Source organism: Rhinoderma darwinii, chromosome 2 (genome assembly GCF_050947455.1).
Source record: "Rhinoderma darwinii isolate aRhiDar2 chromosome 2, aRhiDar2.hap1, whole genome shotgun sequence".
NCBI classification, from domain to species: Eukaryota; Metazoa; Chordata; class Amphibia; order Anura; family Rhinodermatidae; genus Rhinoderma; species Rhinoderma darwinii.
In genome coordinates, this window is record NC_134688.1 from 204,351,340 (window position 1) to 204,364,664 (window position 13,325).

General features: G+C 40.6%; 1 protein-coding gene across 2 annotated transcripts in view; it reads right to left on the reverse strand.

Moving 5' to 3' along the window:
• The window catches only part of CFAP47 (cilia and flagella associated protein 47), a 546,843-nt gene that overhangs the window by 128,003 nt on the left and 405,515 nt on the right, over positions 1–13,325 (reverse strand). For both annotated transcript variants that reach the window (XM_075852746.1, XM_075852745.1), the window contains 3 exons: positions 12,746–12,853; positions 12,314–12,425; positions 4,506–4,610 (listed from right to left, as the gene is read on the reverse strand). In XM_075852746.1, the coding sequence (XP_075708861.1) occupies positions 4,506–4,610; positions 12,314–12,425; positions 12,746–12,853 (325 nt within the window). The remainder of the gene's footprint in view (positions 1–4,505; positions 4,611–12,313; positions 12,426–12,745; positions 12,854–13,325) is intronic.

Consider the following 13,325-nt stretch of genomic DNA (forward strand, 5'->3'; position numbering starts at 1 on the left):
ACTGTTTTGGCACCACAAGACCTCTTCAAACCTGATATGGTGCCTAAAATATAATCTAAAAAAAAGCAGACCCCAAAATCCTGTAGTTGCTCCTTTGCTTCTGAGGACTGTGTAAATTTGTAAATTTCCCCTCTACTTTGCTTTATTTCCTGTGAAACGCCTAAAGGGTTAAGAAACTTTCTGAATGCTGTTTTAAATACATTGAGGGTTTTTAAAATTGGGCGATTTATTGGGGGATTCTAATATATAAGGCCCTCAAAACCATTTCACAACTAAATGGGCCCCTGTAAAAATGGCCTTTTGAAATTTTCATAAAAATGAGAGAAATTGCTGCTGAAGTTCTAAGCCTTGTAACGTCCTAGAAAAATAAAAGGACGTTCAAAAAACGATGCAAACATAAAGTACACATATGGGAAATGGTAACTAGTGATTATTTTGTGTGGCATTACTATCTGTTTTACAAGCAGATACATTTAAATTTAGAAAAATGCTAATTTTTGCTAATTTTCTCTACATTTTGGTGTTTTTCACTAAAAAATATGAAATTTATCGACAAAGTTTTTCGACTAGCATAAAGTACAATATGTCACAAGAAAACACTCTCAGAATCGCTTGGATAGGTAAAAGCATTCCCAAGTTATTACCACATAAAGTGACACATGTCAGATTTGAAAAAATCGGCTGTGCCACAAAGCCAAAACAGGCTGCGTCCTAAAGGGGTTAAGATGCTATTATTTAAACACGCCCTAAAAACCAGATCACTTCCAAATAAACAAAATAATGCTAATATTATATACCACAAAACATTGTTTGCATGTATGTATACAATGGTCCCCCAACTTACGATTGTCTCAACTTGCGATGGATTCAACATCTGATGGCCTCTAAGAGGTCATTGTAAGTTGAATGTAGCCTCAGGTTATGATGCCTCGCCGTTGGTCAGCGGCAGCTGCCAGGCAAGGAATCGGTGCCAGGATTGCACAGAGAAAGCGGGGCTATGATCGGGCAGTGGCGCACGCAATTGGCTGGAACATCCAGCCATTCAGCTAGTGCCTTGTACAGTTCAGGCCGGACAAGCGCTGATTTGATGTTATCATTCAGTGCTTGCAGGTGTGGTTTCTTACAGCCAATCAGCGCATTATGCCCTAAACCCTTAATAGTTTAGATACCACACTGCTTCACACACACCCAATGTTTCTTGGTTTGAGTGTTGTGATGGCTATGATTTTTAAGGCTATGTTCCAAAGACACTGGGGCCTGCATGCCCATCTATTGAGATTTTTATCATTCTTGTACACTTAATTTGCATTATATGTACTGTATCACCAATAAAAAGATTTCTGACAATGATGTTTTATTTGTATTTTTGTGCTTATTTGTCTTCAATCCACATTTTTCTCGTTTCGAGTGGACATTTTGGGGGCTTCGGAACTAATTACCAGTTTTACATAGGGTCATGCTTTCAACATACAATGGTTTCAAACTACAATGGTCGTCCTGGAACCAATTAATATTGTATGTTGAGGGACCACTGTAGTCACCTACATATTTTCGAAGTGCAATAATACCTACAAACTATGTCTCTGTGACATTTAACACAGTATTTATGGTACACAGTAAATCCCCAGCAGTTTGAGGTGATAATAATGCATTAGAGGTGTTGATATAATATAAGAAAACAATGTGTATAATGCATGTAAAATATTTGTTTAACATCCATAGTCTTGTATGTGCTGTCACGATGAATTTTATTTAGGAATGTTAAATGCGAGTGAAAAATGGTTGGAGAATCCCGGATCTTTATTGTGAAGGACTTTTTATGCAGTTTAAAGCAGAAACAAATGAAGCAGATAATAACTCGGAGCCGTTTCTCTCAATTCAACAAACAGGCACAATCAGAAACAGTTAAAGCTTACCCTAGAAGCACTATCATTAAGTTGATTTTAGATTAGTCAGCTACCCAGCTATGAGATGGCTTAAATTGCTAGAACTGTCAGTTCAGATACATTTAATCAGTGAAATCAAGGGAGGAAAATCAATGGCAATTCCCTCTAAGGTTAAAAGTTGCTTCAGAAGCTACAGAGAGTAAAGACGATAAAGAGGGAAATAATATTTGTGTATTTGATAAGGATATTCTTATATCAGCTCTTAAGCACGTACATAACATTTATTGTGATTTCAATGTTCATGTAATAAGCGAGACAGAGTAGGTCAGTTTCAATGTCATGGACACAGGAGTGATGGATAAAACACACTGAAATGTAAAAGTTGATGGCAGGACCCAGACGGAAAAGGTTAGCGCCGGATAATGAAAAGGTTATAAAGGCAAGGATGACTGAGACAACCTTGGATAATCATCCAGAAGATTGAGCAGTTTAAACCCATTTATCATTGTAAGAAAAAACTGTCTTTATGTTATCAACTTATTTTTGCCACATGAAATAAAGCATTTTACTTTTTATTTTAAAGAGACCCTGTCTCATAGGAAATAAGCATAATGGGAATATAGATCCTCACATCTTCCCTCTGTGTACTGTCAGTGAGCTGTATGAGACACAGAGAAGTGTACATATGCAGGACAGTAGACTGTGCAGCTGGGCACCAGAATCTATGTACTGTTTGTGTATTAAGTGTTAGATGAATATCAGCAGGGCCGCCTTCATGGTAGTTTGACTGGTACTGCCGTCAGGGGTCCAGCCATAAATATAAAAAAATGGGGCCACTCGGTCTGGTGTCTGAATTTTTTGGGGGTCTATTATGGTGTCTGAATTAATTTAGTGGTCTGGGGACTGAATTAATTTAGGGGTCTGGTCTGCGATCTGAATTAATTTAAGGGTCTGGTTGGGGGTCTAAATTTATTTTGGCTTCTCATGGAGCACCCACGCAGGTTATGTGGGTACTACATATGAGGAGGAGACGGAGACTTTGTCCAGGTGTGCCACTGTGGTGGATGATCTTAGAGCCTGCAAAAACTAGCAGCATCAGCCAGCTGGTGAGTTACTGTGCTCTTTTCAGGCATCAGCTAAACCCCTACATTGCCCTGCACATCTACTACCTTCCCTTGGCACCCACAGAACCCATGCCTACCTAGCGTCTTCCTGTCCCTCCACAGATCTCCTGCCAGGATGCATATACCCCCTGGCCCCCTTCCTGCCCCTGCCACTTTCTCTTCCCCCAGCCCTTTTCTACCGCTCATAGAGTTCTTCCCCCTAGCCTATCCCCCTTACCCACCTACTGTCTCTGCCCTGCCTCTCAGTTGGCATGTGAGCACTAACCCACCTCCCGCCACTTTCCATTGCGCCTTCCCCCAGTAACTAGGGGGGGTGCCAGACTCCTTGGCTGTATGGGGTCCAGGAATTCCTGATGGTGGTCCAGAGTATCAGCACTATTAGGCTCTGTTCACATCTGCATCGTGGCTGCACTATTCTTGATGTCAAATCTGACTGGATTGTTTCTATTCATATTTGTTTTAAAGCCTAAAAGAGGTTTTTACTAACTACATATTTATGGCATATCAATAGGATCTGCAATAAATATTTTATTGGTGGGAGTCTGATTGCCCCTATCAATCACCCCACAGAATAGGGACTGTGTGTCCCCCTTTTGCAGCACATGTACGCTCACTTTTTATTTTTGCTCATTCTGTTGTTTTCATCTCGCATAGACTATAATGGAGAGTGACTGCGACAATGATAATTAAGTTAGTCTCTATTATGCCTGTAAGAAAGAAGGTTTCATTCACAATCATCATAGTCATAGAAGGGGATTCTCTACTGTAAGGGCACTGAGAAACCCTCAGCCACAAGATATTGTCATAATTAATTTATTGAGTTCATAGAGTTTAAAAAGGGCTTGGATGCCTTTCTTGAAATATATAATATCACATAAATTCATAAGTTGAACTTGATAGAGTTGTGTCTTTTTTTTAATATGCCATTTATATGCCAACAGGGTGAATGGCCATCTCATTCATTCTGTACCTGGATGAAGCCTCGTTCTCCACATAGGTGTAGGTCGCACCTCTAGGACCCACACCTGGGTGTAGAAAAAGAGAGATAAAAACCTGTTATCCAAATATAATATTACCCCTCTATAAATCCCTTGTAAGGCCACATCTTGAATATGGAATTCAGTTTTGAGCTCCACATTGTAAAACATTTATTTTATTTGTTCACAGAACATGAATAATGACTTATATTTGACAAAATATAATATAATTAGGACCTGACTATAGAAGAAAAACAAGTTGACAAGTCCTCATTTGAGTAATTAATGTTTCCACCATTATATGTAATGAATTAAGGACTTGCTGTAAAGTGATTTATGGTAACCCGATTGTTTATGTCTGTTGAGTATTAATGATATTATCATATAACAATTCATCTCTACCTCACTACTATGACTGGAAGTCAAAAACGATAATAATACCCTATTGTGTACTGCATAGTGATATGTGCATTTGAGCAAGGCATACTATAAAAGGTGTCTGCCTTCAAGAAACCTACCTGTGGGTTTTTAAAAGTTATAGATGCTGTTTGACTTCCTTTCCCAAGAGATGATGGACAGAACTGAACAGGGACTTCAGTGGTGGCATTAGGTGGCATTAAAACCTGTAGGACAAAAGAAAATACTTTTTGACTGTCATGATGATTGAAGAGATATCTTTAGTCCATTTGGATTGGAATGTGTAATATAAGTCAGTAATGTTCATTCAAGAGATGATCTACTTCGCATAAACATTTGTTATTAATGATAACATTTGCTAAGGTTTTAGACCACATTATTATACTATAATGAAGGAAAGATTTTTTTAAATTTTTTTTTTTAAAAAAAGGAATCTGTTTCCAGGTCTGCAATTCAGGACACACTTTAAAAACGGCTTCCTACCAATAATAATTAAAAAAAATAATTTGCAAATAGTAAGCCTTTCCGTGTGCATAATATTTTTGTAAATCTGCTCAGTCATGTAGATCTCTAAGAAGTAATCTGGTCAACCTTAACCTTAGACTACCCTGCATTAATGCTCTTACAACTCTCAGGTCACTTGGTACATCTATTTAAAAGAATCTGAGTGGGCGATATGAATGCCTATGTTTTCATTTAGAAAGAATGCTTTTGGATTGTCAATAATGAAAGGCGTAATTGACTATAACTAATACTATGTATGCACATTCACCCACACCACAATTATTGGCGTATGAAAATATGCACTTAAATGTTATTTGTACAATTATGCATCACTTCAAACAATATTCCGGTTATTTCTGCTAATACAAACTAATATTATGGCATGTACTTGCTTCCTATAGAAAATTAGAAGATTATTTGATTTTTCAATAGTCCTAGCTAAACCACTGTCTTCCTAATTCACTGGAAAAAAAATGGCTCAGGCAATGAACATATCCTTTTGAGGCTGCATATTGCATTTGTGTTCTATAATAATGAAATAAAGGCTTCAATAATCGCATGAAGTTGAAGTTCCATGATATCGTTGCTTTGAAGCACGTATAAGAAGAATTGGTGGTGCAGAGAGGTCTATTGCCTGGATTAGTGCACTTCTTTTTTTTTTTTTGGTAAAAAAAAAGGGGTTCTCTGTTATTGGTTTTGTAAAATAAAATGTTCTAACCTGGGGGTGGATCTACACTGAATATTATGTTGAAATTGTTTACATATATACGATAAAATCACCAGAATTAGTTATTTGAGAGCAGTTTGCACTAAAACTATGCTGAACTCAGGTGCTGAATAAAGAGAAAGAAAATGTTTTAACCGAGATATTTGACAGCACAATCCAGAATCATAGAATTCCCCTGAAATGTTTAGCAGAAATATATTCTCAATGACACGCGTTAATATACAAGATATTTCAAATGCATTTAAATAATACAAACTGCATCCAAATTAACAACATCCTTGGATATCCAACATATGGCATTGTCTGTAAAGCATCCCACCTTCATGAGTACCAAGTTTGCAAAGTGGATTTGGTTGAAAGTGAGATAGTTGTCCCTTTTAAATGTGGCCACACATTAGATAATACTGCAGCTTGACTCACTAATGGTGGGCAACCAGTTGGTCAACCACTTAGGATGAATAACTGTATAACTTCTTGCTTTGCTGCAGCCTGTTACAGCTGGTAGAATATGGCATAACACAAGTTATCAGTGGTCCTAGTGGTCTTCATATATTCATATTAACATTTGGGGGCCTTTTGAGGTCACACATAATGTGATGTTTTGCAGTTGTCCCATCTGCAGAGACATCATAATTTGTTTACATACCTTTAAATAGAGTAAGGGTCCTCTTACATGGACCGACGTGAACCGTGTCAACGAGCGCCGATCAACAAGTCTGTTCATTGATCAGCGCACATTTGTTAATTTCATAAGGAGCTATGTATGGGGACGAGAGTTTGTTACAACGATTGCTCGCCCTCATACATTTCCATCATGTCGGCAGCACGTCTTCCTTTTTACAGAGGGAGATGTGCTGCCAAACAATGATCATATTTAATGCAATATAAACTATACGATCATCCGAGGAATGAGTGCTAGCTTGTTCATCGGCTGATTGTTGCCCTGTTTACACAGGGCAATGACCGGGAACAAAAATTCTGTGAACGCTCATTTTCCCGATAATTGGCCCATGTAAAAGGACCTTTAGTATAGCTGTATTGCTCAATCTTTAAACATTCAATTATAGATATGATTGTCAAGTTAATATGGCTCTACCAGTAAATTGTTGCTTACATGTTAAAAGGAACGTCTGGGACAAAAAAAAAGAGGAAGGGTTGTTGAATGAGTAAGTTCTATCTAAACGAATTAACCCAACAAAACATCTTAATGGGTTTATTTTAAAATGGCATACCGCCATCTTTCTGAATACTAAAGATTGCTTGCCTTTTCCTTCAAGCCCTTTTTAGTTGACAAACCAGAATCAGATCTTTGCTTATTCCCAGCAGATATTACAATCTAACAGAGTTAAAAGGGTCATTTATAATTTTCTAAAGCAAAGAAAAGACCAGCTAATTGTTCTGGAAATATAATTCCCAATTTCAAACCACAACTAAGTCATGAAGAAATAAAATGAATGGACTTTCAAAGGGTCTACCCATTCTATAGCAATTCAACGGCATGACATTTAAGCCACTGTTAATGAACCAGACACACTGGGGATATTTTTAACTCTCTGGACAGTTCAATGTGCAATAGGCAGAAGTTAAAAGTCATGATAATGAATTCAAACCCATTTCTATGTTAATAATTTGTGAAACAAAAAGTGAGCCTAAAGCAGTATTCAGAGAACTTTATAAAAAGATAATAAATATGAATCTCCTTCACATGAAGCAAAGTTATAAATGGCCGTTAAGAAATACAATGCAAACAAACCATTTGCCTATTAACTAAGGGTTAGTAGATTCTGCAACCCGACAATGACATATCAGACTTAATGTGAGGTGGCATCCGCATTTCTTGTGTACAATTATTCAAATATGCCATATAGTGGAAATAAAAAGGGGATACTTTGGTTTATTAAAAACATGTATCGATATTTTGTATTTAAATGAATGCATAGAAACTAAGGAATAACATTAAAAAGAATAAATTAATGTATAGAATTTATTCGAGTCAATGTCAATTTTAGATGCATGTTTATTCATTATATTTTTCCTATTATATTAATACCGGGAACAATAAAAATAATTTTTAGATATCTAAGTTCTCTCTATAAATTTATTCTGAGAAAAATCTGACTAATACTGCAGCCTGAGATGGAAAATTACACTGCTGGCATGTTACTTTTACACTTCTTTGCTGTCAGTACAGGGCCAATCCAGCTGTGAGATGTCACTGCAGACAGTCTGATTGCTAGGAAAACACTGCCTAACAACTACAGTAATTTTAATGGGCTTGTCAGGTAGAATGTCCCTAGTATCCAGACTGTTTCAAAACAGGACATGGCTCCCATATATGGACAGTGACGTCAGAGGCTACTCCTGTCAACGCTATGGCAGGGGATTCCGCTCTTAGCGTGAGCCCCTCACATCACTGTCCATATATGGACAGAGACATCAGGGGCTCACTCTAGGAGCGAAATCCCTGGTCAGAGGGATTCCACTCCTATAGCGGAGCTACAGTGGCGCTATCGACAGGAAGGCAAGTGCCATCTATAGGGGGGGTTTGGTGCTATCTATAGGGGAGAGTGCTATCTACAGGGGGGTGCTATCTACAAGGGGGTGCTATCAACAGGGGGTGCTATCTACAGGGGGTTGGTGCTATGTACAGGAGATTGGTGCTATCTACAAGGGGGGTGCTATCTACAGGCGGGGTGGTGCTATCTACAGGGGGGTGCTGCCCACCGTTGCATGCTATCTAAATGGGCACTGTGGCACTATATAGGGGCACTATCTACAGGGGACACTGTGGTATCTACATAGGCACTGTGGCACTATGTGGGCTCTGGAACTTTGTATGTGGGCACTATGTTACTTTATATGTGGGCACTGTGGTACTATGTGGGCACTGTGGTACTATGTGGGCACTGTGGCACTATCTACAATGGCCACTGTAGCACTATGTGGGCACTGGCACTTTATATGTGGCACTATGTCACTTTATATGTGGGCACTATGTCACTTTATGTGGGCCTGTGGCACTATGAGGGCACTGGAACTTTGTATATGGGCACTATGGCACTATGTCACTTTATAGGTGTGCACTGTGGTACTATGTTGGCACTATGATGGCACTGGCACTTTATATGGGGGCACTATGTCACTTTATATGTGGGCATTGTGGTACTAATTGGGCACTGTGGCACAATCTACAGTGGGCACTGTGGCACTATGTGGGCACTGGCACTTTATATGTGGACACTATAGCACTTTATATGTGGGCACTGTGTCACTATCTATGGTGGGCACTGTGGCACTATGTTGGCACTGACACTATGTGGGCACTGTCTACAGTGGACACTGTGGCACTATCTACAGGGACATTGCAGCACTATCTACATGGCCACTGTGGTGTTTTCAGGGGGTTGGGACAAAAAAAAAACCTGACAAATGAAATCCATCCTTTTTTTTCAAAGGCCATGAAAAACGTCCGGTCTGGCCAGGGATTTCGCTCCCGGAGAAGCCCACGGCATTACTATCCATATATGGACAGTGACTTCAGGAGTTACTCCTGGAGCGAAATCCCTGCCCAGAGCGTAGACATTGCTCTGGCCGGCCGGGGATTCCCCTCCTGGAGAAGCCGCTGGCGTCACTATCCATATATGGACAGTTACATCAGGGACTACTCCTGGAGCAGAATCCCCGGCCAGAGCGCTGCTGACACTCTGGCAGGGGATCCGCTCTTAGAGGAACCCCCGATGTCACTGTCCATATATGGATAGCGATGTCAGGGGCTCCATCTAGGAGTGGAATTAGTGGCATTTCCATCTCCGGGGGTGGGGGTGTATGTTGTTCTATCTACAGGGGGTTGTTATCTACACAGGGGGGTATTATCTAGAAGAGGGTGCTATCTACAAGGTGGGTGGTGCTATCTACAGGGGTGTGTTGCGCTATCTACTTGGGCACTGTGGCACTATATCTATATGGGGTGTGGCACTATCTACAGTGGACACTGTGGGGCTATTTACATGGGCACTGTGGTATTATGTAGGCACTGTGGCAATATCTAAAATGGGCACTGTGGCACTATGTGGGCACTGACACTTTATATGTGGGCACTGTGGTACTATGTGGGCACTGTGGCACTATCTATAGTGGCCACTGTGGCACTATGTGGGCACTGTGGCACTATCTACAGTGGGCACTTTGGCACTATGTGGGCACTGTGGTACTATTTTGGCATTGTGACTATGTGGGCATTATCTGCAGTGCGTTCTGTGGCACTATCTACAGGGCAAAAGAACCTGACAAATTAAATTCATAATTATTTTTTTTAACGGCCATGAAAAATAGATGGCAAACGGATGACAACCGGCTATTAAAACCGGACAGACGGACTGTAAATGGATGAAAATTTAGAGACACACTGATGCAAAATGGCCACGAAGAGCTGACAGTTTTTAATGGCCATTTTTTTTTACTGTCGTGTGAATGTAGTCTAAGGCCTTATTCACACGACAGTGAAAAACGGCCGTGTGACGGCCGTTCTTTTAACGGCCGTCATATGGCCATTTTCAGAATAATGATGTTCTATGCGTGTATTCACACGGCCGTTTTTTTAACAGCCCGTGAATAATGGCCATCAAAAAGTCCTTTGCAGATCTCGAGAGACCACGCGTAAAGACGAGCTGCATCGGTGAGTGTCATCGTGTCGCCGCAGATCCCGTGAAGACAGCGCTGCATCGGTGAGAATGTAGGGCATTCATGTCAGGCTGTGTGGCATTTTAAGGGAAGATGTGTGGCATATACAGGGAGGTGTGTGGCGTCATACAGGGGGCTGTGTTGCATATACAGGGAGGTGTGTGGCATATACAGGAGGTGTGTGGCATCATATACAGGGAGGTGTGTAGCATATACAGCATATACAGGAGGTGTGTGGCATCATATACAGGGAGGTGTGTGGCATCATATACAAGAGGTGTGTGGCATCATATACATTAAGTGTGTGGCATCAGATACATTAGGTGTAATGGCAGGAAGGAGGTGAAGGGAAAGTGAGCCCTAATCTACCCACCACCCTGTCCCTGCCTACTTGCAACGACCCGCCCTAGGCGACGGGGTACAACTGGGCGGCGGTCCCTACGCTGTCTAAGTGCACGGGAGAACAAACAGGGAACACGCAAGGGAAGGGGCAGTAGCCACAGAACGCCGCGAGGAAACGGAGCGGTGAATGAGTAGTCAGGACCAGGATGAAGTGGAGTATACCAAAGTGAGCACGGAGAAGGAAGCAAGCCAGGGGCAAAGCAAAGCAGGTTAAGCGGAACTGCAGCAAGGCAGAAGCACGGCAGAAGCAGGCTGGAGGAAGCAGCAGTGAGGCCAGGAATCCAGAAGAATTACAAGCACTGAGGAAGAGAACACGGCAGGTAATAAAGGACAGGGGGCGGAACTAACTCCGACTGACCAGGCCGCGATAGGCTCTCCCACTCCTGAGCCTGCCACCCTGGTTGGTGGGAGATGGTGTCAGTCGAACAGGTCTGGCCTCAGGTGTGGATTGATTAATCCCAGGAGTATACCTAGACGTAGTACCTGGCAGATCCCTAACCTTAGGTGTGTGGCATCATATACAGGAGGTGTTTTGCATCATATACGGGGAGGTGTGTGTGGCATCAGATACAGGGGGGATGTGTGGCATCATATACAGGGAGGTGTGTGGCATCATATACAGGGAGGTGTGTGGCATCATATACAGGGAGGCTGTAAATAGTGTCTAGGTGAACATGTGACCTTCCTTTGGGTGTTTTCAGGGGGCTGGGACAAAAAAAGCCTGACCAATGAAATTCATCAGTTTTTTTAACGGCCATGAAGAACTGTTGCAAAACGGATGTCAAACGGCCATTAAAAACGGACAGATGGACTGGAAATGGATGGAAATTTAGAGACACACTGATGCAAAATGGCCATTAAAAAACTGACAGTTGATCAGTTTTTAATGGACATTTTTTTTCACTGTCGTGTGAATATAGCCTAAAAGAGCTCAATACGAAGACACCCACTTGAATAACGTATGATGCACACGACCGTTGTGCCACTTGGGCCGATTTTGACGGCATCCGATAGTCTTCACAGACCCATTCACTTTAGTGGGTGAATCGGGTCCGTGCAAAATGATCCGAGCCTCCGATCTGAGGAAAGATAGGACATGTTCTATCTTTCCTCGGATCACTGACGGGACTCGGCCGGCGCACATGTTCGTGTACATGAGGCGTTATATGCTTACAAAATTCAGCATGGACACTCAAGGATTAGAACATGGAACCAACTGAAATATCCTAGCCTTAACAGAGACCCCCAAAGTTGCCATTAAGGGACAAAGACATTAGGTGGTATTACCTTCTAACTCTCTGACCTACAAGTCTTGTTGTGCTATTGACCTTTGTGATTATGACAATGACATATTTATTGTATGCTTCTATTAAGTTTTGCTGTCATGTTCACTGTTCATATTTTTATTGTTCATATTTTTTTTTTTTAGCAAAATGTGTATTCTCTGTAGTAAAGGACATTTTGTGATTATACGAACAGCAAATAAGGTAAGCAAATTAAATGTAATACTGTGCATAGCAGTGTGGCTGAGTAGGTCATTACAAGAGCATGATTTGGTGAAAGCATCACTCTAGTCTAGACCATATTTTTACTTACTGGTTTACTGTTGTCCAGCTCCACTAAAAAATCTTCAGGATTACTGATAACTGCATGTAACTCAAATGTTTCCTGTGTAGAGTTCACAAGGGGAATAGAGAGACGAGTCCATCTGTAGGGTATCAAAAGAGCAAAAATGGAACGTACATATGTAGCTAAACAAAGTTATCCTGTATGGAAATACAAAAGTGTAATTTATGCTATAAAGTGTAAAAGTAACTATTATAATTAACACTTATTGTTTATGCATCAACACTTTTTTGGTAGTTTGCAGTAAATTATACAATTGTTGCGTTCAGTTTACGATCCTTTCAGAGAGATACATGTGGGGCAATACAGGATATTTCCCCTGATATGAATAATATTCCATTCTCCAGCTTGTGTCCTATAATATTCTAACTGTGTTAAAATAGTATGAAACATTTCACTTACTTCCCAAGTTCACAGAATACTTCGGGAATTGTAATAGAATCTGGCCTCTTGGATGTCAGCACTAAATTGTACCAAAATTCTCCAAATGCATTACATTGGAAAATCACACTGTTAAAATAAAAATGAGAAATTAGAATAAGTAACTTATTTATTTGTAAATTAATTTTAATGTAAGAATACATTAGTCCCCGTTGAAGGGTGACCACTGAAGGGTGACCCAATACCAACACCCTCTATCTGCTAGAAATCAATGCTGACTGTTTGCTCAATGTAGTACAGGTAAGAGAAGGAGAAAGCAGGGTGAAATATAAAAATCAAGATGGCATCTGAATAGAAGTAGACAGGAGGCTGGACTGCAGGATAGCTTGTACAATATACATAAAAGAAGTCCAGAGCCTGATAGACCATCAAGTGAGGGGTGCTATGATAGAAAGTGGTCTTTACTCTGTAGGACTTCTTTAATAATACTCACATAGAAGAGCCAGATAGACTAGATCGATATTATACACGTGTGCTCATATAGTAGTATAAATATTGTAGTTAAAGATGGTAAAGCTCATACAATGGTTAAACATAGCAT